This window comes from Cyprinodon tularosa, unplaced genomic scaffold (genome assembly GCF_016077235.1).
Source record: "Cyprinodon tularosa strain WSP-4 unplaced genomic scaffold, ASM1607723v1 ctg94, whole genome shotgun sequence".
NCBI classification, from domain to species: Eukaryota; Metazoa; Chordata; class Actinopteri; order Cyprinodontiformes; family Cyprinodontidae; genus Cyprinodon; species Cyprinodon tularosa.
In genome coordinates, this window is record NW_024039718.1 from 2,074,791 (window position 1) to 2,102,554 (window position 27,764).

General features: G+C 38.8%; 1 protein-coding gene across 5 annotated transcripts in view; it reads right to left on the reverse strand.

The window, feature by feature from the left end:
* ptpn13 (protein tyrosine phosphatase non-receptor type 13) overlaps positions 1-27,764 on the reverse strand; it is a 52,339-nt gene that overhangs the window by 8,148 nt on the left and 16,427 nt on the right. For 2 of the 5 annotated variants that reach the window (XM_038275073.1, XM_038275071.1), the window contains exons 7-28: positions 25,411-26,043; positions 15,000-15,092; positions 13,399-13,495; positions 11,863-12,067; positions 11,118-11,192; positions 10,861-11,038; positions 10,312-10,462; positions 10,058-10,196; positions 8,794-8,946; positions 8,295-8,477; positions 8,012-8,174; positions 6,885-7,317; positions 6,321-6,427; positions 5,014-5,067; positions 4,807-4,896; positions 3,962-4,069; positions 3,743-3,874; positions 3,172-3,650; positions 2,700-2,816; positions 770-863; positions 611-696; positions 373-514 (exon numbers count right to left, since the gene is read on the reverse strand). In XM_038275073.1, coding sequence (XP_038131001.1) covers positions 373-514; positions 611-696; positions 770-863; positions 2,700-2,816; positions 3,172-3,650; positions 3,743-3,874; positions 3,962-4,069; positions 4,807-4,896; positions 5,014-5,067; positions 6,321-6,427; positions 6,885-7,317; positions 8,012-8,174; positions 8,295-8,477; positions 8,794-8,946; positions 10,058-10,196; positions 10,312-10,462; positions 10,861-11,038; positions 11,118-11,192; positions 11,863-12,067; positions 13,399-13,495; positions 15,000-15,092; positions 25,411-26,043 — 3,912 coding nt within the window. Of the gene's footprint in view, positions 1-372; positions 515-610; positions 697-769; positions 864-2,684; positions 2,817-3,171; positions 3,651-3,742; positions 3,875-3,961; positions 4,070-4,806; positions 4,897-5,013; positions 5,068-6,320; positions 6,428-6,884; positions 7,318-8,011; positions 8,175-8,294; positions 8,478-8,793; positions 8,947-10,057; positions 10,197-10,311; positions 10,463-10,860; positions 11,039-11,117; positions 11,193-11,862; positions 12,068-13,398; positions 13,496-14,999; positions 15,093-25,410; positions 26,044-27,764 lie in introns of all 5 variants that reach the window. The other 3 variants (XM_038275070.1, XM_038275069.1, XM_038275072.1) reach the window with 2 other exon arrangements.

The window sequence follows — 27,764 nt, forward strand, 5'->3', positions numbered from 1 at the left end:
ACTTGAAATTAAACAAACACTTAAAGAAAAACCCAACACTAGGAACAACGCGTGTTTTTAAATATATTTCATTAAAGTAATTCCAGGAATACGTGTGTTTTAGATGTTTTTCCAGTTCTAGGAAGTTCAGCATGTCCTGACCACCCAAAGGGCACCAGTGCACAGCTAATGGCTTGTGCAGACATGCTCATTTCCTTTCAAATCAGATTATCTATGGCAAGTTACTGTTCTGGGAGTGAAAACAAAGGCTAGTATTGTTCCCATTTCTGAAAAATTGCTGACTCAAATAATTAGTAGTACACAAGATAAGAACCTTTTTTTGTGTGAAATGAAGATCTGGTGTCAACGCTTCATTGAGGCAGTTTGTCTTACCTTGTGTGACAAAGCTGTACTCGGGTTTAACTTTAGGCTCCGCTGGCTGCTCCTTGTCCTTACGCGGAGTGGGCTGAGGGGTGAGTGGAGCTTGAGAGCTGCTTGCAGATAGATGACCTTTCTCCAGCTGCAACTGCACCGTCTGCACACACACACACCCCATATGATTCGCATATTGTCAGAGGCCATCTGGCTGGCTGCCGAGCAGCTTGCTATCCCAGTTAGTGCCAGCCCTTACCTGGCCCGTGTCTCTAAGGATCTCAACTGCCTGCTGATGAGTGGCTCCCTCTAGACTCCTTCCATTGACGGCTAATACACGATCACCTGCGCATATGACACACCCAAAATTAATTGGTCTTTACTTCAGTGTTTGCAGTATCCGTTTTTAACTGCTCACCTTTCTGTATTCTCCCATCCAGGTCTGCAGCTCCTTGTGGAATGAGGGCTTTCACATAGATGCCTCCGTGCCGGACGGTTGTGTTAGCTCCACCCTAGGAAATTAAAAGCTCTTCAGCCAAAGGGAAGTTGGTGCCGTACTATGTTTCTATTTGGGTTAATGGCAGATGTGATGATTTTTTTTTCTATAGTCTATGTTAAAGAGCAAAAGAATATTTGCTTTGTTAAAGAAAATGTCTAGAAATTAAAACATTTGGAGCCCCCCTTAATACAACAGTTGCTGTTGGAAACTACATACGCCCCTGCTTATGAGGGGAAAATATTTTAATCTTTTTTTATTACAATTAATAAGAATTTTTTTTTTTTCAAAATGTTATTGAAACTACGATCAAATGTACCAACTTTTCTAAAGAGAATTAGCATATCTTAAGATTTTAATAATATCATAAACTTTAAATGATTCCTGTTGAACATAGTCTTTACTATAAATTAGAACAATAGATCACTAATCTGTTCATTTCTTTTAAGGGAATTCCCTCAGCTACTAAAAAATAGAAGAAAAAAAACATGCTTTTAATACCAGGCAACTGTTTCTTGATTTATATCAGTTATAAGAAAAGAGCTCCAAGGACCAAAGATAATTTTACCACAATTCACAGTTAAGACGATGGAAAGCGTAGTACTCTGAAACAGTAATTTTGTCCTTTAATACCTTACCTAATTTTGCTTTGTTTGTCACATTAAAGCTTTCAGAAACAAACTTCTCCATTGATCAAAATATAAATAATGCTAGTACATAACAAAGAAAAAAACATATAAACCAGATTGGACCCAATCACCATATAGTAGGAGTAAAAGCAAAATGCAGCCTTTAAATGAGATAATTTATCCAAATCACGAGTCAACATGAAAGAAGAAGATGTAAACGTATTGTCATCCATCAGATTAAGAAGCAATTTTTTTGAATTTAAGACCGCATCTAAATACAGTGAGAGGAGAATAAATAGAAAAGTGATTCACCTTGTTGGGTTTTTATATCTACCAAAACGAGGTAGGACTACTTCTCTATGAGTAGTTTTACTTCTTAGAGAAGGAGAATAGTTTTACTTCCACGTCTGGGAAAAATGACACACAGACTGTCGAACACAGCTGTGGCATCGTGATGGTCTGAACTACTGTTGGATAGCTGAAACAAAACTAATGGTTTAGAGTGGCTTAATCAAAGTAAGTCACTTAAACCTTTAAGTCCCAGCTGCCGGAGAGGGTATCAGTTTGCAGGTGTAGGAGACCACCCTTATTAATGTATTAAATTATCATTTAACAACTGCATTTTGAGTTTACTAAAGCCACCATTGGTCGGTATTTAATGATAATCTGTGATGTGACAAAAAAAAACAGAATAAAAATTCATTCTTAAAAAAAAAAAAGAGAATAGTGCTCACAATACTACATAAGACATTTCCAAAGTATTAAGAAACTGTAGCAAAAAGTTTGGGGAGGGGTGTCATGGCTGCTAAGAGCATGAGTGATAGTTCTACTTTTTCTAAGGCAGCATATGTAGTCTAGTAGCTGGTAATTGAGTGAGAAGTTATAGAATCCCATGAAATCAACTTATACACTTCCTGAGAAAAGCTGGGTTAATATCTCTCCAGAAAAAAGAGCCATCGAGCACAAAACAAAGCCAGCCATGGAAAATCTACAAAGCAACTATTTTTACAAAGCTGTTAGTAACTACTGCCACTGTGCTAAAGATTAAAAACTTTATTAGCATTTTTTTATGTTCAGATTAAAAAAAGGACAAGCAAAATTCCAAAACAAAGCATGAAGAGATTGCAAATCGAAACCAAACCAAACAACGAAGAGCAACAGTGAGGAGATGAGCCAGAAAGGAGCCAAATCAAAGAGAGGGTGAAAACCTTGTCGAACAGTACCGTGACATTTATGCCCAGGCTGCTGTCTATTTTGGACAGCTCAACGTCAAATAGATCTCCAGGACGGAGACTATTGACCCCTGGGGCATTACCATTTACATTTTCCATGATGTTTTCCTGCAAACAGAGAACATGGCATCAAGGTGAATTAAACATGCAGTGAGGGAAAGGTGATCAAGGCCGAGTGAAGAAGGAGAATTTGTTAAGGCAGTCAAATCAAACGGATGCTCATCATGCAGTATACAGGTCAAAATTGCCTTCTACTGATGCTGGAAGGCAAGGTAATAACATGCAGTTAGTGGTGTCAAGCATCAGGCAGACAGGATGCTTGTTAATCAGAGAAAGATTTGTTCCAACCCATTAAAAGACGACTTTGTGTACTTGGGTTGTTGGTCCCTCAGAGTAAACAACTGTTGTTGAAGAAAAGTAAAATAAGGAGAAAGTAAGAAATTCAAAAACATAAGAACCTCACCTTTTTGACCTTTAGTTTTTGCTGGTTACTGGAATACGTCTCTTCATCCATGTCTGTATCCCCCCGGTCAGACTGTTCAGAAACTTGAGCTCCTAAGAGTTTGACTTTTCTAGTTTTTGGAGGCAGGGCTGGAGGTGAAAGATTTGTTTCAGCCTTTGGTTTCAGTGCTCCGTGTTCGGCAGTGCCCTCAGCTGAGGATGCAGCTTTCATTCTTTCTAAGGCCTGCTGGACTCTATCATGTGAGGGCGCGCTGATTTTAGAAGAACTGTTCGTCCTAGAATCCTGAGAGCTGGGGCTGGTCTGCTGACGTACTGGAGATGAGGCAACTGAGGGAGTACCAGGACCATGGGGAGGGGGGCTGGGGCTAACTGTGCTACGATGATCCTCTGACGACACCTCAATCTCTAGCTCTCCTCTCTGAGCCTGTCTAGGTGAATTAAAAGATGATTTTGGTGCTTTGGAAACATATGGAGGAGATTCTGAGGGGACAGAAAAGTGATGCAGGACACAGTTAGGCCAATATTTATCCATTTTAATTGAAACTAAAACAGATTTACGTTTCTATGTTTACCTTTATAAAGCCTCTCTTTGGGTTGTGACACTACCAGAGTCACATCATCAGAAGTGTTTTGAAGGACTTCAACTGCTTCATCATGAGAGAATCCATCCAGGTTTATATCATTGACAGATATCAGTCGATCACCTGAAACATTTCCAACTTTGTTATATAACAATAACTAAGAATCTGAAACACAGCACATCTATTTAAAACCATGAATCAATGTCCTACCAGGTTTAAGTTGGCCGTTTAGATCAGCCGGACCCCCTGGAGTAATTGAGCTGATGATTGTACCAAGGTTTGAAGAACCAGAGCTCTCCCCTCCAACAACCTGGAACCCTTTAACACACAGATACAACCAGTGATGCTGCAAATAAGAAACTTTGGGGGAATCGTTTCATCGCAGCAGAAGCAACTTTAACAATAAAACCTTGTTGTTAAGCTGAAGCGACTGCTCATTATCTGGAGTCCAAGCAGAACGGTATTAATTTCTTTATTTATTCACAACGTACACCAATCAGCACATGTGCAAATACTTTCACATGTATGTTTTCCTAATGTTTCTCTCAGAATCAGAATCAGAATCAAGTTTATTGCAAAGTAGGTTTGCACTTACAAGGAATTTGACTTGGTGTTGTTGGTGCAGACAAAAAAAACAACAAAACAAAACAAAATAACAAAATAAGATAGAATATATATAAATATATATACACAGAAGCTATATACAAACAGTAGACTGTGCGTTAATGTAACGCAGAAATCCTGAATGGGGGAGAGAAACATTGTCCAGTGTCACGGGCGGGTCTTGGCCTTGTTGATAAGGCCGATAGCAGATGGGAAAAAACTGTTTTTGTGACGGGAGGTTCTGGTCCTGATGGACCGCAGCAAATCCTCAAATCCTTCATTAATTTCTTTATAATCTCAGGAATAAAAACACTAGAACTTTTCCGCAAGCTCCTTCCTCTTACATTGGACCCCATGAGCACCGAAAGCCACTGACTGATGTAGAATCCTGTTCAGATTTGTGAATGAGGAAATGACAGACAGATATGCTATGCTAATAACTGCATGCTTACCCAGTCCATACTTGGGATCTTTCTTCAGGTTTACAGCTGTGATATCCCTCTCCAGAGATGGCAGCTCATTAAGCTTTATTTTCAGAGAATCTGTCCAATACAGAAAAAAGAAAAGATTTACTCTTTTCTTAAGCATGTGTTGAAATAAGCGTGATCTACAGTATGCCACTGTGAATTCATTACACCGATGACAAACCATGGACATACCATTAACAGAGGCTGGTGTTGAAGAGGCTCCAGAGGAACTGTGCATACTGACACCTGAGAACAACACAGGAGAGCAGCCATTCCAACCATTAGTAAATTATTCTCTTTGAGTAGGAGACGTAGTATAAATGTCCCTCTCTTGATAATTAGTCAGTATATATAAGTAAATCTATTGTACCTATTGAGAAGCATAATCAAAATAACACAAGAAACACAGCTTTACTGCAGGTAAAAGTTAATGTGTTGCATTCTTCTCTCCTCCTTACATGACCAAGCCTACTGTTTCTGTTTGGAGGCAATGACTGATAAACACAGTAGTAAAAAAATCCATCTTAATGGTTCCTCATTAAGCCAATACCGAACCTATGCTGTTATACAATAAACCATAAAGTATTAAGCCTCAAACCCCACAAAGTAAAAATGTAGAAAAGATCCTTAAAAGGCTATTGAATTACTTCTAAGTTCATTAACATTATTGATGCCTATATATATATATATATATATATATATATATATATATATATATATATATATATATATATATATATATATATATATATATATATATTTTTTTTTTTATTTTTTTTATTTTTTTTCCATCTGTCTATGTATTATAAATTCTCTTTTTACATCAATTATATAAAAATCCATTAGATGTTTTTTGGCTATTCTGTTTAAATTCTGAAGTCAAAAGTGCATTGGTTGTTTTTCACCACCAAGGAATACAAACTTTAGAATCTACTGCTGTAAAATGAAGATGAATGAAACTTTTTTTTGTTTTGTTTTTTAAGAAACTTTCAAATATAAATTAATAAAACCAATAATGTTTACTTTCCAGTGGAAAATCTCAGACTTTGAGGCTATGAAATGTTTTGTCTGGAAGAGCCTCTGCTGATATGTCGTTAAATCTGTACAAAGTAAACACTGGCTGAGAGGCGGGAGAAACTGGAAACTAAGAAGTAAAACATTCATCATATCTTCTGGCTCTGTCCTCTGATGGTTTACACAGTAAAGTAATCATTAAGTTTTTTTTACAATTCATTTTTGTATTTACTTGTGGTATATTTGGGACTTTATAAGAGCTAAATTAAGTTTTTCTTTTATGTTGCTTTGTCCACTTAATGTAACTGGTGCTTATAAATAAATTAAAAGCTAAAAGAAACCGTAGTTTATCAGGTTTTCCTTGCAATTTAATGCAGTAAAAATGTGTTTAATCCATGTTACTGTTGGAGTAAGACAAAGCTCTAGCATAGTTTTTAAGCACAAATCTTCTGATATAGTTTATTTTTAATTATGTATAATCTTACCAACTACATATGCTTGTCCATTGTCCTCTATAGAAGAAGAGTCAGATTCCTTTTTAGGCTGACTGAGATGCCATGATGGGCTGTTGTGGAAAACTCCACCCAAATACCTGTCAAAAAACAAAAAACAATGAAGATTTATTTATAAGGCACCTTTAGAATCGACAAAACTTAACCATCCGTTTCCTGCAGCCCATTTGTTTGTGTGTAATGTTAAACCAAATATCGATGCGATAAAAGTCCATGACAACATAAAGTGACAAGCCCTAAATAAAACAGCACACATATAACCAGGGAGAGGCTCCTATGGACCCAGGGGATTGTGTACCCCCACATGCAGAGATCCCCCCCCAGAGAGTCAATTAGGCTGAGGTAGAGATCCGTCTCTAGTGTCTCTTAAGCCAAAGAACAAGTTAGTAATCTTACTGGTTTCATTGTGATGAGGGTTTATAGAAACTACACACAAAGAAACATGGGAACCAGTAGATAAAATGACTTAGCAAAAAAGTTAATTCAAAACAGAGATGTAATAATTTTCTTCTCGAGATCAAAGTTCTCTTTACTTACTTATCCTGAGGGTGAGAAATAGAGTCTGTGTCGGAGTTTGCTCGCTGATGCTGCTGGAAACCTGATGCTGCTGGGTTTATCTGAGGCTGGGTCAGTCTGCTTTTGGATGAACGCAGCAATTCCAACACTGGGTTCTCCTCAGGCTCCGGCATCTGAGCCAGGTTGTGGTGGGACCGACTCATCAGCCGGGGGTTGGGAAAGACGGTAGATGCTAATGGGTTGTAACCTGGAAGGTGGAGCTCATCGTGGACTAATACCGAGCCAGATGGTGTCTTGTTGAGGGCCACCTCTGAGTAGGAGATCCTCTTCAGGTGGTCTGGATTGGAGCGTGTGGATAAGCTTTGGGCCATGCTGACTCGGCCTGCTGCCCTGGCTGATGCATCGCCAGCTTGCGAGTCAATGGAATACTGCATACTGCTCAAGGGGCAGTTCTCTGATTAAACAAAAGACACAGAATATACAAATATTGGGGAAATGATCAACTCCATTCCATTATGTCTAAGAGGTGTCTTTTTGGATCTTTCCAATACACCTCATGCTTTTCTCAGGCAATTATTAAACATTTTTGTTGACCCTACTGGAATATCAGGCGTTAAATGAGATATTAGTCTTGAAAATTTTTCAGAGCTTTAGAGTAAGGTGTTAAAGACTTCTAGCTCAGCTTTAAAACAATGCTGAATTTGCTACAGTAGTGTGAGTGGGAGGGGTAGAGGTTGTATTTAATGCCCTTTCTTCAATGTAGATAGGAAAAAATTGATAAATCTCCAGTTTTGCCTGTATAGTTCAACATGATATCACAAATATTTTAAGATGTAACAGAATCATTGTTTACAATGTTAATAACAATTCTGAAAATCATTTTATTTTATTTCAATAACAGCTCCTTTTCTTTCTCTCAGTCGGTTTCCTTAGTTAGATAAAAAAATTCTACAAAGACTGAATTCTTATCTTTAAACAGTACCAGTATAAAAATATTAACAATAATGCTTCCTGGTGTCAGATCTCACAGCTTAAATTTTACTTTCTAAAATTGGTGTTCCTGCTGTACAGGTTTACAGATTGCCAGGCTGCATTGGTTTATAAGCTCTACCCATTTATGTTTGCATGACTGCGTACGTCTGGCATACCGAGATCCTGCAGCTCCTGGTTGCTTTGGCGTGCCTTCGTTTGCAGGTGGAACTTATGTTGATCAGAACACAGCTGCAGCAGATACTGGCATGTCCTGTTGCTGTCAGTCTGGAAAAGGTGCTTGATTTCATCCGATGTGTTCTGGAGGCAAATTTTCTTTTTCTTTAGGAAGAAAGAAAGAACGGTGAGAAACATTTTATCTAATCTTTACAAATAAAAAAAAAAAATAAAAAATAAAATAAAAAAAAACGTATAATTTATAGATAAGAGATGATTTCTCACTGCAAAGGAAATCTTCTTGGTCTCCCTCCAGGGGAACTTTAGTACAGGCGTTCGATTTCCATTAAGCACATCAAAAATGAGCACTCCTTTGGAGTAGACCCCCAACATGATGCCCGTTGGGGACCTCTTCTCTGGAAGCACTCGATGGAAATGGACTCCGTACTCAGTCAGCTTCTGGCTTACCTTTTAAACAAACAACACACAGTGTTCTTAAATAGTAAATACCGCAAAACTGCAAACAAAAAACAGTAAGTTGACTTCTATGACAACAGAAGTTGTACCAAATATTTAAAATTGAGTTAAAAGGATCACCTACAAGGAATTTCAATATACAAAGAATTACAATTTTATGATTTATACATAAGTTCAAGACTTTTTAGATCATCATACATATTCTTAGTATTCTGTTTAAATAATTTTTTGATAAAGTCCAAAGTGAAATACATTTTAATTTAACCACACAGAGGATCAGAACTCGGGTCATTTTGTTCTTGCTAACCTTGAGGAACTCAAACTCTGCCTCTGATTCCGATACTCCGTAATAGTTACTGTGTAGTTTAGGCAGCTGTTCCCGCAGAGTCGTTTGGCCCACCTTATCCAAGACGGACAAAGGGAGGTAGTGCTCCAGTCTGAAATAGGTCTTCCCATGAAGCTGGAGCACAGACATAAACAACAGTTGCATTTTCATGAGGAATTGACCAGATCCTTAAAGGAGAAGTTCGGTTTTTTACACTTTAAGCCCATTTTCTGTTGTGTCCAGGATGAAATCGAATGAAGGACACCAAAATTTTGACAATTGCTCCTGTCTCTGCTTTTTGGCTCATTTAGAATCAACCCCTGGCTGCTTTAGAATGGCTAGCATAGAGCATGTCCGATAATGTCCTTAAAACAACCTTAAACGTTCTTTTTTTAAAATATGCTACTCACCGTGTCGTCAGCGCTATTCAATGACGTTCCAAAAAAAGTTTCGTGAAGAAAAAACGTTCCTGTAGTGTTTTATTTAGCATTTTGTAAATCCCATTGAGTTCTGTAGGAATAGTCAATATTCCGCTGCCACCGGAAACGGAGCCTGTTTACACAGTTGTAGTCTTTTCGCTTCACTCTGCGTACTCCGACGTCGAGGTGCTAACGTCTCTGTTAAACACTTTAAAAAACTCTGAAAATGGAATACGAAAGGTGGATTCTTGATTCTCGACGTCGGAGTACACAGAGTGAAGCGAAAAGACTACAACTGTGTAAACAGGCCCCATTTCCGTTTCCGGTGGCAGCGGAATATTGACTATTCCTACAGAACTCAATGGGATTTACAAAATGCTAAATAAAACACTACAGGAACGTTTTTTCTTCACGAAACTTTTTTTGGAACGTCATTGAACAGCGCTGACGACACGGTGAGTAGCATATTTTAAAAAAAGAACGTTTAAGGTTGTTTTAAGGACATTATCGGACATGCTCTATGCTAGCCATTCTAAAGCAGCCAGGGGTTGATTCTAAATGAGCCAAAAAGCAGAGACAGGACCAATTGTCAAAATTTTGGTGTCCTTCATTCGATTTCATCCTGGACACTACAGAAAATGGGCTTAAAGTGTAAAAAACCGAACTTCTCCTTTAAAACCATTTAAGATATGGCCTTTTTCTTTTTAGAAGCAAATTAACAAAGAAAATATATGGTACTTAAGGTACTTGCGAGGCAGGATAAGTAAGAAAAAGAAACAATTCAGTTTTTATTAGTATTACAACTATTGAAAGCAGAACTTTGGTACCTCTGGTTGGTAGTCGCCATATTCAGCCTGTAAAGCCAGTGAAGCCAGCAGCAGGGCATTTTCTGTATTGCAGTGCATCCGTTCCTCCAAGATATCCTTCCTCAGCTGCAGGTAGTACTGATGCTTGGTCAAAGCATGTCTGTTTATCAAAGACACAAGAAGCGTCAAACAGATCTTGAAATATTATGCTTTTGTCGGGCTGCATCATGGGAACATGTATTAAGGAGCAGGGGATTTCAAATATTTGAGCTTACTGTATGAGGTTGACATCATCATGAAAGAATTTGATGCGCAAGAAGAGGTTAAAAAGCACGTCGGATCTTCTTTTCTTGGGATCCTCCTTCCAACCATCAGGAGCCACTTTAGTGAGTTTGGCATCGGGTTCAACGAAGAAGAACTCAGTTTCTGTGGTAAATGTTTTTAAAGGGTTAGGGAAGGCAGAAGAATACTGTTAAGTCAATCTGAAAGTTTGATAATTAACAATACCTTCATTGCTTTTGACTGGGATTTATGTGATTAAAAATCCAGAGAATGATAGAGAGTCTGATTAAAGACTGATCAAACTATCAAAATTTTAAAAACCAAATCATCTCTGCACTTCTAGTTAAGTACTTTGTCTTGTTCCACCCTGTAAAATTCCAACAAAATAAACTAAAGCTTGTTTTTTTTTTACGTTTCAAAGTATGAAAATGTTCAAGGGGCACATATTTGCATTTAGGAGAGTATAAGTTCAGTCTACATGTTGAAAAAGAAGTATCAAATATCAAGGCAAACCAGAAGAATCCTAAACATCTCAAAATTACCTTTGAGGTATGCAAGGCCAAAGAGATGGTGCTCAACCAGGCCGACGTGTGCCACCACCATATCAAAAACGTCCTTACAAACCGCCTTAAGGTCACAGCCCAGCTCTAATTTTTGCCCATTTAGGAGAACAACGCTGACCTTCCTCAGCACTTCTTCCCCTTTACTGCGCTTCTGTTGCTGAAAATAGAAAAGAAGCAGTGGTTAATGAAGGTCCAGAATAATTTTATTTCCAGAAGGATTAGCGTTAAATGCTCACCATTATAGACGAAGGCACAGATAAGGGAACTGACGGCTCGCTGGCCATCTTCACAAACTCAGGTCCATAAAAGCTCTATATACATATAAAGATAGAAAAGTTTTATTCACTCCTTACATTTATATATTTCATACTGTTGTAGCCTTTATGCTTTTCGTTGCCCTGCAGACAACCTAACTTCCAACTATCAACCCCAACAACTGAAATCCCATCAACCAAACAGACCACAAACATGACAAATGAGCTTTCTCACATAGATGTGTGCATAATCGAGTACTACAGCAGCACACTGCAGTAGAGTTAAGGCTTTGATGCCAACATCAGCAAATTTGCTCCTGTATTTACCAACTAACACGTTTTTTTATACTGAATTTGCAATCATAGAGGGAATAAATCTGGAGCAAACTCTAAAATTCCTAAAAGCGCCATGTTTACAATTAACTCAACAGAGAAAGGAATAAATTAAAGTATAGAGTCAGCAGTTTGCATTTGCACAACATCAAATGAGGACAGAGTCAACAACTTTGTTGCCAATAAGCTTATGCAAGTTGAATTTGTACATGCATCATCAGGAACCTCAGTATGAGCCTCAAGCTGCTTGGATGAAGGGAGCTTAAATAAAGGTGTATTAATGATAGATTCTATAGACATGGGGGATTAGGATTTTCTGAGTTGTCTTTATGATGGATTAAGGTTATCTCTTTTGGTGCATATCTTTAAGTGCCAAGTCACAAAGTACACAAACCTTGCTTTTGCGGAGCGATAAAGGAGGATACAGAGGGTCTTGAAGGTCAAGTGCTGAAGCATGAGGCTGGAGAAGGGGTTCGTCTGCAGGGTAGAAGTTGGCCCTGGACAGTCTGTTGGCTAGTTGTGTCTGCAGTCGTTGCACCTCTTCCTCCTGCCTCTGAAGGAGCATCTCAGCACTTTCGTCAGCTGTACCCTCATTGTGCCTGAAGGGAACCCAATGTTAACTGGTAAAGATTTATGGATGGATGATTTGTTAAAACACAACTTCAAAAAAAGACAGTTGCAGATCAAAAGGACTCCTTCCAAATGGAGAAGGCGTACCAACAGCAGGCTGTTTAGGCCGGTCATGTCGAGATTAGAGAGATCAAGAGGACTGAATGTGAATGTCACATTTGATGATCTCACAACTGAAGCATGAGGCTGATCCTGCTGTGCCACACCAGCTGTGTGTAGCCTGGAGGGCTAAAATGGGACGGCTTTGTCTGATGCTGCTCTGCTCATTGGTCGGGTCAGGAGGGCAGCAAGCCTTATGAGTAGGCGCGCACACACATCACCTTTTCTCAAGACAAAGATGCTCCTGTATGCCTTAGTGCGCTGACTGGAGTCATTGCAATAATTAAAATGACTTCATGTATGCAATAAGAAAAACATACACCATAAAGAAACCCTTTAAGTTAAAATGACTATGCAGGCAAACGGCTCTTTTCGTTTTTATTTTCGGGAACAATAGATGCGGTTACCAGAGTGACCCACACCAAGACGGTTCTGGGTGTGTATGGGATTTGCATCTCCTTGTGTTTGCATTTGATTTTTTTTCCTTGCAAAGTTTAAATACATGTGCTGGTCTCTTTTCTTCATTCTGGCGTACGAACTGCCGACAGTTTGCATGGCTTTGTATCTCACAGTGTTGGTATGGTAATGGCATAAATAGAATAACTCACACTGACCAGTAAATCAGAGTTTCCACCAGGATTTTGTGTAAAAGGGGGCAGGGTAGAGGGTAAGACTGAACATTGCTAAAGAGAAACTATATATTTTGTTTCTGCTTCACAGCCCTACCTATTTCTTTCTCCCTTCTTTTCATCATCTTATCTAATTTAACTCACTCCTAGTTCCTTCTTTTTCTTCATACTGGGAGGAGCTGTTCATAGCTCCCCTTAACATGCAAAATATCACTCACCCAGTGAGACATTGCAATGAGCTACCTACAGCAGAACTAAGATGATAGGAAATGTTTTTTGGGAACACAGCTGATTTCAATGTGTCTCACTCACTATCTTTTAACTATTTATGTGGTGTACTGCCCCCTGTGTTTTCAGAGAGTACTGCACCAGCACCAGGATAAGTAGAAACGCCTGCAGAGGAAATGGGATGCTGGATAGCATCAGAGAGAAATAACTTCTGAAAGATCCAGTTAACATGGGCCAGGGGGAAGAAAAAAAAGTAATGAAGCAGTATCAACTTTAAAGGTGTCAATGTGTGATGGATCAGGCAGCCTCTGATCCACAGCTGCATTCGGCCTTATGTTTATTACCTATGTCTCTGTGAGTTGTGGCTTCTCAGTGACAGGGCATCGTGTTCTGCAAGTGCCAGCTGGGAGCCGTACCTCGTCACCTCAGCAGGTTTCTTAGCTGCAAGAGATGTGGGAATATCAGCTGCACAAATGAGCACAAAGCACTACATTCAGTTTTTATCAATCTAACACACCCCTCCTGACACCCACAAGGTGATGTGATTAAACTTGCATGAATATGTTTGAGCAGAACAGTAGTTACAGGGAACACTTAAGTCAGGCAAAGCCAGGAGCATTATTAACATCTGCTGACTTGCATTAAATGTGCGCATAAAGTGACACTGCAGTTTAGCAGTACTAAGAGTGATAACAGCTTTTCCATGTTGTGGTGGCCAAAATTTTTATTTTATTTTATTTGAGTAGCGTGGGAAAAAAATCCAAATATAAACAATACCTTTGTAGGAGGTAAGGCTGAACAGTTTCACCAAAAGTCAAAACTGTGATTTTCTTTTTTTTTTTTTAACAAATTCTGTATTTTTTTTCTCTTTGAACGAACCACAAACATGCAGATTTTTCACTGCTTGGTTTCATTGTTTTATAACCTTAAAATCTTTCTTGTCCAGGTTCAATCCTGTTGAACTTTACTGCTGGAAGGGAAAGTGCTACTTCTACTTTCGTGCTAAAGCAACTCTCCCTTTTTGTGAGGCAGCAAACCGACTTTAAGTGTATTAATGCCACCTAAAGGTCCAGAGTGAGAAAATTGGTGTCTTACTTTTTCCAATGTAACGTGACCAAAATGAAATGCATCTATGATTTGAAAAAACTGCTTTTATATTGCAAATGTAATTTATTGAAAGGCCTGACTATGAAGCATTTCATAACTCTATTCATCCTTCAACAAGTGAAGACCTGTTTAAAAATGTTCAAGTTGAATATGATGCATAATCCTAAGATCTCTTTGTTATAATAGTTGGGCCTTTATTTGTTAGCTGCAGAGGAACCAGTCAAGGAAATAAATGGAAAGGTACGTCAAACAATGAGCATGTGATTTAGGGATAAAAAGAACCAAGAGCAAAGATTCTTGTCCTTAAATATCATTACAGGTAGCATCATTGTTTCCCAAAATAAAGATAACAGCACTAAGCCTCAGCACACATTATGAACTGAATCTTGTTTTAGACCATACTAAAATATGAAAAGTATGGGTATGTGTTTAGTAAAAAAAACAACTCAAAAGTATTCATTAAAAAGTAATCTCTGTAATACATCAATTCTTTTTTAGGTAAACAGAAATAACGCTAACTGACCTAAAAGGGGAAGAGTTTGGCATCCAAACTATGAATTAACACAAGTGGAATTTTTTATATATATATATATATATATATATATTTTTTTTTTTTTTTACAATTTTGATATAGTACTTGCTCGAGAGTTGGTTGATCTGTCACCTAAAGTAATGTTTTACATTTGCTAAACTCAAGTTAACGATTAATCGATTACTAAAATAGTTGAATAGTTGAATCGGATTACTGAATTAGTTTGAATTGGATATAAATACAAAAAGAAATGATTGTCTTCATAAATCCATGTGAAAATATTAAAGGTTTAAGGATGTTTCTTACCTTGCCTGTAGTCTGGATCCGAAGAGGCAACGGAGGGGCTTTCACTAGATGAACTGTAATCACTGTTGTACCTTTGGTGGGTTCGGTTTGGGTCTGAAAGGTAAACATTCTTCTAATTAACAGTCAATCAATCATGACCTATTGATCATGCATGAAATGGGGTAAAAAAAAAAAACTCATGCCCATAATCTACATAATGGTTATACCAACATGTTTGATATCATGTTAGGATGAAACTGATTTATTTCTGAAGCAACATCACACAAAAACACTATTACACAACCTCATCACCATTCATAATGGGACAGCTTAATGAGTGGCTCATGCTTTCCTTTATGAAAAAAAAAAAAAAACACTTGAAAACACATTTACATGTTCCATGGCATTGAACAAGACAGTACAATAAGGAAATAAAATGCTGGTATTAGTCATGCTGTTGGTAAACACTAAGAGTAAAAAGGCTCCAGATGACTCCACAGGAAGGTGGATTCACCACAAGTGTTCAGGCGTGTCTCTCATCAGGTTTTCTATCAGGGTTCGTAGCCTTTCTCTCGCTTGACTGGTAGAACCACAGCAAGCAGAGGCCAGCTCAACACATGTCTTTTTTTAGTATTGCTTCATAAACTCAGTGTTGAACTTAACTCGTCAGTAAGAAGAAAGCATAAACAATAAACTTTGAACACTAATCCAAGAGTCATGTGTTCCTAAGTTCACAGAACCTGAAAGTCCTGCTCCTTGGTGTCATCACATACTTTAAATGAACCACATTCTTCAGTCTGTGCTCGGAAATCTTGTTCAGTTTTACAGCTCAGCTGAGCTCTCTTCTATTCATGATGACGATGGTCCTCAGCAAACAACTCAAGGAAATGCATCGGAGGCCAGCGGCAGCCAAAGTGATACTAGGAGGCAGAAGGACTGGTCAGACAGTCACCTAAAATAGTTTTCCTATCCTCTGCTGAAATGAGTCACAAGTTCCTTTTATGCAATCCTGTTGTTAAAAAGGTACAGAGACTAAATGGTTTGTGCACTTTTCCCATGCAGTTAAAAAGACGTGTGCATTTTCTCAGAAACCGGCAGACTCATGCAGTTACCCGCACATGCAGTCACTTGCCCGGACAACCTGATATGGCAGATCTTTAAAACCTAATGAGTAAAGAAAAAAGGTAATACAGAGAAATTATTAATCTCATTTAGCTCATGAAAACAAATTTACCCAGAAAGATAAGTAAAAAAAAAGAACAATGTGACTTTTTATTGAATGGGAAACAAACAACTGATGAATTGCAGATGACCAAGATCCCTCATTACTTCCCTGTTTTATTAAACTATATGAATTTGGACTGTTATAGTGGTCTATGCTCTCAAGAACATCTGCTGAACCCGTCTATGACAAACAGCTGTTGTTCCAAATAAAAGAGTAAATATATCCTAACCCTTGTTACCAGTAACAATGGGTTCTGGAGTCTTAATGTGCTGCTAAGTAAAACCAGTTGAAATTTCTTTAAAGAGAAAAGAAGAAGTGATGGTTTCTTGAACCATTGTGTGGAGAAAACAGTGATTAAGACCCCCCCCCCCCCCCCCCCCCCCTTTCCCACCAGTTGCTGTTCATTGCCAGTGAGTGGTCTGAAAAAGAAATACTAAAAAATATTGTCATACTTCCAGAAAAAGTTATAGTATCAGCTTGACCATTACACTTCATGGTGGAAATGAAGGGACAAAGACTCATCTCCTTTATCATAGGTGAACATGTTTTGAAATGTATTAGCTGAAAGGGACGACTATTCTAAATTAATATTACTAAAATATGATAAATGGACTAGTACTCTATTACCTTGCAATGAGTTAAAGTTGCTTCCACAATTCCAAACAGGAAAAACCTTTCCAATTAAGTCCTAATGGTTTTATGAAAACCAACTTAAAGGTTTAGATGTCAATCATTTATTTCCATGTGGATCATCTAAATAATTGGTCCTCCTAATTGCCTATCATTCTGGTGATATGTTTACGTAAGGCCGTCCTACGTGCTTTATTTTCTGCGCATGCGCACTTTCAGCAAAGATGCGTAGTGTTACGGTTTCAGACAGTCATATAAAGCTCACAACTCTCAATGCGGTTCTTTGAAAATGGCAGAGGGTCGTAAAAGAAAAAGTGACTATGAAGTGTATGAGAAGAAAAGAAAGGCCTCAGAAGGGAGAGATATATCCTGGAATGCTTGGAGTGGAGTGTAGTGACAAACGTGGAGCAAAAAGCAGCGATCATATGTCCGAATAGTAATCTAACTGAGTTTGCTATTTAGTCCACTATAGTCCCCGCTTTATATATTGAGGGGGTTGCTAGTTCTCTGCGTATTGCCTTAGACAACGCAGCTCCTTTGAAAATGAAAACCGTTAAAAATAGAAAGCTTGCTCCTTGGTTTAATGCAGAGCTGCGTACTTTGAAGCAAAATGCTAGGAAACTGGAGAGAAAATATCGCTCCACAGGCCTGCGAGAGTCCTTCCTAGTCTGGAAAAATGGTTTACTGTTGTATAAGAGGACCCTTTGTAAAGCAAGAGCAGCATACTTCTCCTCATTAATAGAGGAGAATAAGAATAATCCTAGATTTCTTTTTAATACAGTTGCCAAACTCACCCAGAGCCATAGCTCTGTTGAACCGTCCATTCCACCTGCTCTTAGCAGCAATGATTTTATGGGATTCTTTATAAATAAGATTGATCTTATTAAAAATAAGATCATAAGCACTCCTCTATCCGCGATTGTACCTGAGGTAGTCATGGAATCTGAACCGGGTTTAGACTGCTTTGATCCAGTTGAACTCTCTGAATTAGCAAAATTATTGTCTTCATCTAAGCCTTCAACTTGTATGTTAGATCCAGTTCCAACCAGGTTATTTAAGGAGGTATTCCCTTTGATCTCCTCCTCCATTTTAGATGTGATTAATCTATCTCTGTTACAGGGATATGTACCTAAAGCTTTTAAGATTGCTGTAATTAAACCTCTGCTTAAGAAACCGTCTCTTGACCCAGATGACTTGGTCAATTATAGACCTATATCCAATCTTCCTTTCTTATCCAAAATTCTTGAGAAAGTAGTTGCCAAACAAGTTTGCGATCACTTCCACCATAATGAACTTTTTGAAGAGTTTCAGTCTGGCTTTAGAGCTCATCATAGCACTGAAACAGCTCTGGTGAAAGTCACTAATGATATTCTCATGGCCTCAGATAATGGACTTGTATCTGTGCTCGTCCTGTTGGATCTTAGTGCTGCATTTGATACAGTTGACCATAATATTCTTTTAGAAAGACTTGAATATTTTGTTGGAATTAAAGGAACAGCACTAGACTGGTTTAAATCTTATCTATCTGATCGAATTCAGTTTGTTCATGTTAATGATAGATCTTCAACACGCTCAAAGGTTACCTGTGGAGTACCACAGGGATCAGTGCTAGGACCAATTCTCTTTACTTTATACATGCTCCCAATTGGTAGAATTATTAGACAGCATGGGATTAATTTCCACTGTTATGCTGATGATACCCAGCTATATCTGTCTATAAATCCAGATGAAGCTAACCCATTACATAGATTACAGGCATGTCTTGAAGACATAAAAACCTGGATGACTCTTAATTTTCTGCTTCTGAATGCAGACAAAACAGAAGTTATAGTCTTTGGACCAGAGTCTCTGAAAAAGAAACTGATTAGCCAGTCACTTCATTTGGATGGGATTAAACTGATTTCAGATAATAAAGTAAAAAATCTTGGTGTTATTTTTGATCAGGACCTGTCATTTAAATCCCATATCAAAGAGGTTTCTAGAATTTCCTTCTTTCATCTGAGGAACATTGCAAAAATTAGAAATATCCTGTCCAGGGGTGATGCTGAGAAACTAGTCCATGCATTTGTTACTTCAAGGCTGGACTATTGTAATTCTTTACTATCAGGAAGTCCACAAACTGTAGTTAAAAGCCTTCAGCTGATCCAAAATGCTGCAGCCAGAGTTCTAATGAAAATTAAAAAGAGAGATCATATCTCGCCTATCCTGGCTTCTCTTCATTGGCTTCCTGTTAAATCAAGAATAGAATTTAAAATCCTCCTTCTCACATATAAAGCCTTAAATGGCCAAGCTCCATCTTATATCAGAGATCTGATTGTTCCTTATGTTCCTAACAGAGCACTTCGCTCTCAATCTGCAGGTTTACTAGTGGTTCCTAGAATTTCTAAAAGTAGAATGGGAGGCAGATCTTTTAGTTATCAGGCTCCTCTCCTGTGGAACCAACTACCAGTTTTAGTCCGTGAGGCAGACACCCTGTCTACTTTTAAGGCTAGGCTTAAAACTTTCATTTTTGATAAAGCTTATAGTTAGGGTGGCTCAGGTTATCCTGAGCTATCTCTATAGTTATGCTGCTATAGGCTTAGACTTTTGGAGGACATAGGGACCCCCATTTCATCATTCTGCTTCATTCTCTCTCTGTTCTCCTATTCTGCAGAATCTGTTAGTTCAATCTCTAACCTTCTGCTCTCTCTGCTTTTCCTCAGAGTAGCTTTGCCTCGTCTGTTCCTATTTGGCTGTGACGTCATCCTGGAAAAAAACATCAGCTGTGCTGCTTCTATCAACACCCTTGTTAATAGATGTTGGAGATCGGCCTGTTTTCCAGTGTGGTCCTGTTTCTCTGACCGTGACTGAGTGGATGTGCTCTCTTCGTCCTCTGGCATGGGAGCTGCCTTGGAGCTCGTCTGCCTGGCTGTGTGTTTCCTGGACGGGGCCGCCTTTTACAGCTGCTTTTTGTATCTCTGCTTCTGTCTCCTTGAACCCCAGTCGGCCTCGGCAGATGGCCGCTCACACTGAGCCTGGTTCTGCTGGAGGTTTCTTCCTGTTAAAAGGGAGTTTTTCCTCTCCACTGTCGCTACAAGCATGCTTAGTGTGGGGGATTGTATTTGAGTCAATGAGTCAATGCAATCAACTGGTTTTCCTTAGATAGAAAACTTTGTATCAATTTGACTGTATGATCTGGTTGAACTGTAAAGTGCCTTGAGATGACATGTGTTGTGAATTTGGCGCTATATAAATAAACTGAATTGAATATAGTGATTGAGGGATTTAGGGCTGGCGTTAAGACACGGTAAGCATGTTTGAGCTATGAGAACAGCAACTTTTAAACAGAGCGTGCACGAGGGGAAATGGGATTGAGCATGCTCTCGCACGCATTTAATAGGCAGGTACAGGGCTGTGCATGTGCATTTTTTTTCAGTGGAAAGGGCAGGTCTTTAAAAAAAATCGTGATAATCCTTCACAATACTTTTAATGGTCATAGCTTCAAATTTTCTTCAAAAAGATTCATTTAAAAAAACAAATACAAGCACCAAACATCTAGAGGGTGCGGATCACAGGTGCGATTAGTCGTTCAACGGAAATAATTATACAATATTCAATATCTGTCATATTTTTAAACCATTTCTACTGAAGAATCTTTAAAACAGGGAATTAAAGACATAATGCTGGACTTTTTGTGGTTACACCTACACAGAGACACTCCCCATCTTCTTTCATTTAGAAGTCTTCTTTTATTGTTTTCCATTACTGGAGTCGACCCCAGCTCAAAGCAGAATAACCTGCCACCGAGAGCCGGAAAACTCCAATAATCTTAGGAATTCCCTCATCCGCTATGCATGACTCCAATTACAGCCTCAGGGTCTGAAAGGAAAAGTTTCTACTCATTGAAGGCTAAAGCTTTTTAGGGCACAGGGGGGAGGTTCGGAGTTGTCAGGGTACTGAAAGACAAAGAGGTGGTCAGGTAGCAACATGCCCCTGGACACCGAGGCGAGCGGACAACATAAAGACTTGCTAAAAGATGAAAAAAGGAATCAGTTTGGAGCTTTATAGAATCAGAGACTGAGCTTATACAACACTTTTTTTAGATGAACAAAAAATATGCATATATATATATATAACTCAAGTTGCAGCTCACTGAAACCAGATTATTTAAACTAAAGCGAAAAATTCATTATTTTTTTTTATTCCTTTAATAAAAATCTTAAAAACAAACAAGCTTTGCATTTACTAAGAAATATTTAACCTTCATAATAAACAGACCCCAGGTACTTGAGTTTGCATTCGACACTCTGCACCATCAACCCCTAATACTGTGATTACACACTGTATCGGCTGTGCTGGTCTGGAGTCTGTGGCCAATCCTTCACCAACTAGTTTCATTCTGACAGGACAAGAAGCTGAATCTTTTTAACAGCACCATAAAAAAATAATCCAGTGGTGGGGTTTTAGAAATGAATCAGATCAATTAAATTGACAGAATTAAAGAAAAAAGATTAAAAGCCTAAATGTCTTCCGTCTAATGACCTATGGAAATGGGCACCAGCCAATAGGCAGTATGAGCTTTTAGAGGATTAAGTGTGTAAGAAAAACTGAATGGATGGACACTGAACAGGCCTGGAACCTACTGCAGGACAGAAAACATTCACTTTGACACAATATATAAAACATCTGGAGAGCATAATTAGTGATGTTAAGTCTCAACCAACCAAATTCTGAAAGTAACAGTTCTTTCAATCATCGCTAACAAATGAAAAATCATGAATTAATTAATTTAGGGTAACGTCTTCCACTACTTGGTTAATGTTTATGATAAAACTCTATATTAAAAAGCAGACAAATTTAGCTATTTAGCTATTGTGCATAGTAATTGTGTTTTTATCACATGATGTCTTATCAATACATCTTCAATCAAAACCCTGAATATATTAAACAATATAGAATAGTAGCGAGCAAAGAAAGGAGGCTACAAGCAGGTTGTAGATGGAGCATGTAGAAAAATCAATACAAGGGATGGGAAGTATAGATATAGGACTGTGGTTTATTATATGAAGCTAACCATGTTGGCGTTAACCTTCATCTTTCTCCACCTCCTCCAGATGGCCTTCAAACCCACGCAGGTACATGCGAGTTGGTGTATTAGAGCAGCCTCCCTATGGAGCTTTTTACTAAGATTCCAATAAACCTTTGAGAGCAACATAAACTCTGCGGCCTTTTATCCTAAGGAAGAACACAAGTGCAACAATTGTTTCGTACGTTAACATGTGACTGTGCAAACATCCCTCCCCCCTGTAAATCACAAAGGGCAACTACAGGCTAGAATTATACCGTCCTTTAATTAGAGTCACTCATTTGGGCAAAACTTTGTGCTGCTGACTCATTCTGCCTGAATACCCCGAGGAGCCCACACAGATGACACTCCATTCAAACCAATGCTCCCTCCACACAGCAGCTAAACTCATCTACACGACTGGTAACGAATCCAAGTGCCTGACTGTTCACATCATCCTACTGTGGTCAACGTTTCGCTCCAGCTGTCAAATATAGCCTGCTTCAACTACCCAGTTCATTACACGTTCTAGCTTTCCGTTTTCCCCAAATACTCAATAGTAACCTAGACGTCTCCTCCAAAACAAAGGATGGAATAAAACAGCTCATAACTCAGGGCTGTAGAAAAATATCAAACTTTTGTTACAGCTTAAAAATGCTGAGAGACCACACTTTATGTTCAAAGGATGTTCTGCTAAACACTTATTACAAAATACACTATATTGCCAAAAGTATTTGCTCACCCATCCAAATTATTGGAATCAGGTGTTCCAATCACTTCCATGGCCACAGGTGTATAAATTCAAGCACCTAGGCATGCAGACTGTTTTTACAAACATTTGTGAAAGAATGGGTCGCTCTCAGGAGCTCAGTGAATTCCAGCGTGGAACTGTGATAGGATGCCACCTGTGCAACAAATCCAGTCGTGAAATTTCCTCGCTCCTAAATATTCCACAGTCAACTGTCAGCTGTATTATAAGAAAATGGAAGTGTTTGGGAACGACAGCAACTCAGCCACGAAGTGGTAGGCCACGTAAACTGACGGAGCGGGGTCAGCGGATGCTGACGCGCATAGTGCGAAGAGGTCGCCAACTTTCTGCAGAGTCAATCACTACAGACCTCCAAACTTCATGTGGCCTTCAGATTAGCTCAAGAACAGTGCGCAGAGAGCTTCATGGAATGGGTTTCCATGGTCGAGCAGCTGCATCCAAGCCATACATCACCAAGTGCAATGCAAAGCGTCGGATGCGGTGGTGTAAAGCACGCCGCCACTGGACTCTAGAGCAGTGGAGACGCGTTCTCTGGAGTGACGAATCGCGCTTCTCCATCTGGCAATCTGATGGACGGGTCTGGGTTTGGCGGTTGCCAGGAGAACGGTACTTGTCTGACTGCATTGTGCCAAGTGTAAAGTTTGGTGGAGGGGGGATTATGGTGTGGGGTTGTTTTTCAGGAGCTGGGCTTGGCCCCTTAGTTCCAGTGAAAAGAACTCTGAATGCTTCAGCATACCAAGACATTTTGGACAATTCCATGCTCCCAACTTTGTGGGAACAGTTTGGAGCTGGCCCCTTCCTCTTCCAACATGACTGTGCACCAGTGCACAAAGCAAGGTCCATAAAGACATGGATGACAGAGTCTGGTGTGGATGAACTTGACTGGCCTGCACAGAGTCCTGACCTCAACCCGATAGAACACCTTTGGGATGAATTAGAGCGGAGACTGAGAGCCAGGCCTTCTCGTCCAACATCAGTGTGCGACCTCACAAATGCGCTTCTGGAAGAATGGTCAAAAATTCCCATAAACACACTCCTAAACCTTGTGGACAGCCTTCCCAGAAGAGTTGAAGCTGTTCTAGCTGCAAAGGGTGGACCGACGTCATATTGAACCCTATGGATTAGGAACGGGATGTCACTTAAGCTCATATGTGAGTCAAGGCAGGTGAGCAAATACTTTTGGCAATATAGTGTACATTACCTAGACATGACGTCTGACAAGAAACCCCTAAATTGCGCAACACTAATGACAAAGCATCTGTTATGAGAGATGTGATGCAACGCAGGTATTTAAAGTTTAGGAGGTAAAAGACTGGTTTTATACCATTTGTGCATTTTCTCTCCTAAATTATTTTCTTGGGATGCATTACTGCCGGAAACGGGCAAAGAAGGCGCTGATAGTTTGTCCAGTATTAAAGGATGTGTGATAAAAGCCGCTTCTTTAATAAATGGTGAATGTTTCTGTAAACGAAGTGGAAAAAAAAATTAAATGAAACACTTTTTATTCTACTGCAGGCTATAGTTGCCAAGTTATTTCTTATTTACTTTCATTTTTCTCCTTCCCTCCAGGGCAATCACATTAAAATATGGTTAAAACACCATCATAAAGCTAGTCAGTTGCTGCCAAAATAGCTTCAAAAGCTTTCCTGAAAATGTTACCGTCTGTGACATATGCTGTAAAACTTGTGGCTACTTGATTTAAAGCAATCAAATGTTGGGAAATAAACCATTAATTTAACAAAGTAGAAAACAGATTAAAGCTTCTGATCAAACGGCAGGGTGTTGCAAAAATTTAAAATTTTTCTCTAAAAATGAATAGAAGAAATTATCCTATTAATTTTTAAGTAATTATGCATTTCATATATTAAAAAAATGACTAATGATTTCAGGTTCCATTCAATTAAGGATTTATTGGAAGAGAAAACTCATCTCTTTGTAGACGTTATGCAAATACATCCACACATAAGTGGATAATAAATGCACCAGCGCTCCATTTAGCACACGGTTAAGAAACATTCAGAAAAAGATAAACAATTATAAAAGAATAAAGCAAGCTAAGGAAATTCTGTCTTCAGAAACGTGAATGTTCCTTCGGCAAAATATGTTCTAAATCACATAACGATGAAGCCTGGTTTGGAAATAGTTTTGCTGCATAAAAAAAAGAATGATACTCATATTTTAAACTAGGACAGTGTTAAAAACAAAAACAAAATTCCAAACTCTCCAATTCTTAATTTATAATCTTATCAATTCCTAAAGATTGATTAACCAAAGATCGGTTTTTGAAAAATGCATTTTCCTGTGTTCTTAATGCCCCAAATAGCTACCATTACAGCTTTAATTTATTGCTGAATATTAATAAAATGCTAGCTAGAAATTGATCCAGTTTAAGATCAGACTGGATCAGATTAAAAAGAATCCATTTTAAATCTTAATCTGTTAAACTGTTTTATCAATACTGATTATTGGATCAGACTGGGTAAAAATGTTATCTAGTATTATTTTCAAATAAGAACAAACAAATAAACTCTATAAATAATAAAAATACATAGTCAATGATACAAATTACTTCTGATAAAGACTCCAAGTGAATCATTCTTTTCTACATTCCTTTTCCCTCCTAACTTGAAGTTATCAAAAATATTTCTCTCTGGTACTGAAGCCAAAGACCTGGACTGAATCAATCAGTGAGGCATCTGAAGATCCACAGCTGTACAGAACACAGTGCTCTCAACTTACACATAGTCAGGCCAGGTTTACTCACCATTGACTGCTTGTTGCAGAGCCTCCAGTTTCCTCTGTTTTTCTTTGATCCTATCATATGCGCCAGGGATCCCAGAGCCGACAGATAGGGCCGAGAAGTGAGAAGACCTGTTGTTCTTCAGTCCACCGATCTCAGAGTACTGATAATCCCCCTCCTTGGCCACAGACAAAGGGGATTTCCGCCTGCCCACAGACTGCGTACTTAAAGCACTGCTCCCTCTCCGAGCATCTTCCAAAGCCCCAAAGCGAAGAGCTTCTGGGTCAATGTAAGCCAGGTCCACAGAGGAAGCCCAGATCTTCCTGGGCTGACTGGGCCCTCTGTCTGTGACATAGTAGGGTAAAGACCTGCGGTCCAGCTCCACCGGCCGGCCCTTCATCTGGGGGTGAAGAGGATGCAGGTAGGGATAAGAAAGCTGGTGCTGGAGTGAAGGAGCTTTGGGGTAGAATTCTGCCGTTGAGTCAGAGTTTGTGTGATAGTCAGACAGGGAGTTCTGGGGCGCTGCACCCTCGTCCCCTTTCAACAAGTCGTGCATCGGCAGCGCGCCCATAGAGCGACTGAGGCCCCGGTTTAGAGCGGTATGTTCCTGAGCTCTGGCTTTGTATCGCTCCAAAACTCTGGAGGCGGCACTCCTCCCTAAGAAAGGAAATTACATTAATTTAAAAGCAACCAGATTAACCTCCTCGATAACTCAATCTTTAAAGAAACATTAAATAGAAAGAAATAGTAAACATCCATGTTTTCACAGTAGGTTTTCAGCTGTGTTTTAGATTACTGGTTAGCTGCCCATAAACTTGAAACTTGATATTTCAGATATATTTACTATTTAGTAAAAACTAGGTTGATGGAAGAACTTCCGTTTTACAGCTATTTATTCAGCAATCTATCTATTGAGCAGAGTGAACACAAGATGGTTAAGAAACAGGTGAAAGAATGAGGGAGTGAGCTGCTCCAACAGAAGAGCAATGCTAAGGAATGGATTGATCCTTTTTGCATGTAGTTTCCCTCACCCAGGCTGGCGTTAACCCAGGCAAACAAAGCACCGATACAAACAGCAAACCAGCAGCTTCACTGGTGACTCAAAAATGTGAATCTAATCAATATCATGCAGTGCTTACATAACCTGGATGACGGCCATGGCTTTGGCCGTCCTTCGCATGGCCTGGAGAAAAGCCGTATGATCAAAAAACCACAGAGGAGGGTCTGTCATATTTTCCCGAACTTAGTATGAATTAGAGGTTTTTGTGTGTTGTTCTTTGGAGGTCTTTTTCTGTTCCAAAGCTTAGGCCTGAGAATACAAATGAGCACAACTGAGCTATCTGTTAAATTCATTTGTCTTGCTGCTCTGAAGACTTTCAGCGTAAATAAAGGTGACACTCTAAGAGGAAAACATACTTCCATTTAGGTGTGGGCGATACGAAGAAAAACTAACATGATATAGTTGGGCTTTAGTCACGATACACGATAAATAGCATAATGTGTTTAAATTACCTTCAAAAACAATAGAGTAACTAAAATAGCTTCACTCATTCAAACTGGCATGCAAATTTTTTGGTTTCAAATAAAAATTTTTTTATTTTAACCAGCGCAAAGGTTTACACAAACAATAGTGTTTAACCTTTAACAAGATCCCAGAAACCAAACAGGAAACAAAGCAATTTAAAAATGTAAAAATCATTTAAAATAAATGCTGATGAAAAAAGAAATTGACCTCAAATTACAAAAACAAATGTCGAAATACTGTCCAAAATATGAGCATCTCAAAACTATCTGTATTGATTTTTAAGTGTTGGGAATTTAAAAAAAAGCGCAATAAGTTGTAAATTTGAGAACATTGCCAAGTTTAGAAAATGCCTGCAAAGCCTCTGAACAAGACCACATAACAACACAGGTATTAGAGCATCTAAAAAAAAAAAAATTTTTTTAATAATTTAATAAATAGTGTTTGTGATTTCCCTCCATCTCTTCCTTTTTCTCTCATATGTGATTGTTTTTTCAAACGGTGAGGCCATCGCTATCGGCTTCACAGCTGATTTGCAGCGGATGACTTCTTAGGTGGTGGAATAAATTTATACTGCTACCTTTTGCAGCAGTGGCTTTACGGAACTTCTTACAAATTACCATCTTTTGTTCAACGGCCTCGGTGTGAAATCCAAACCGCTGCCATATATTGCTCAGATGAAACACCTGCGGTCTCCGTATTTTCTTGTTTGCTGTAGTGTGCGTGAAGCGTGGAAAATAATCCAGTTTGGAGAAGGGTTTATGATGCATTTAAAGTGTGTGGGGAAAAATAAAACTAACAGTGAAACAGAAGCAGATGGCTTAATGTCATACAAATTTGTACTTGATGGTTACGA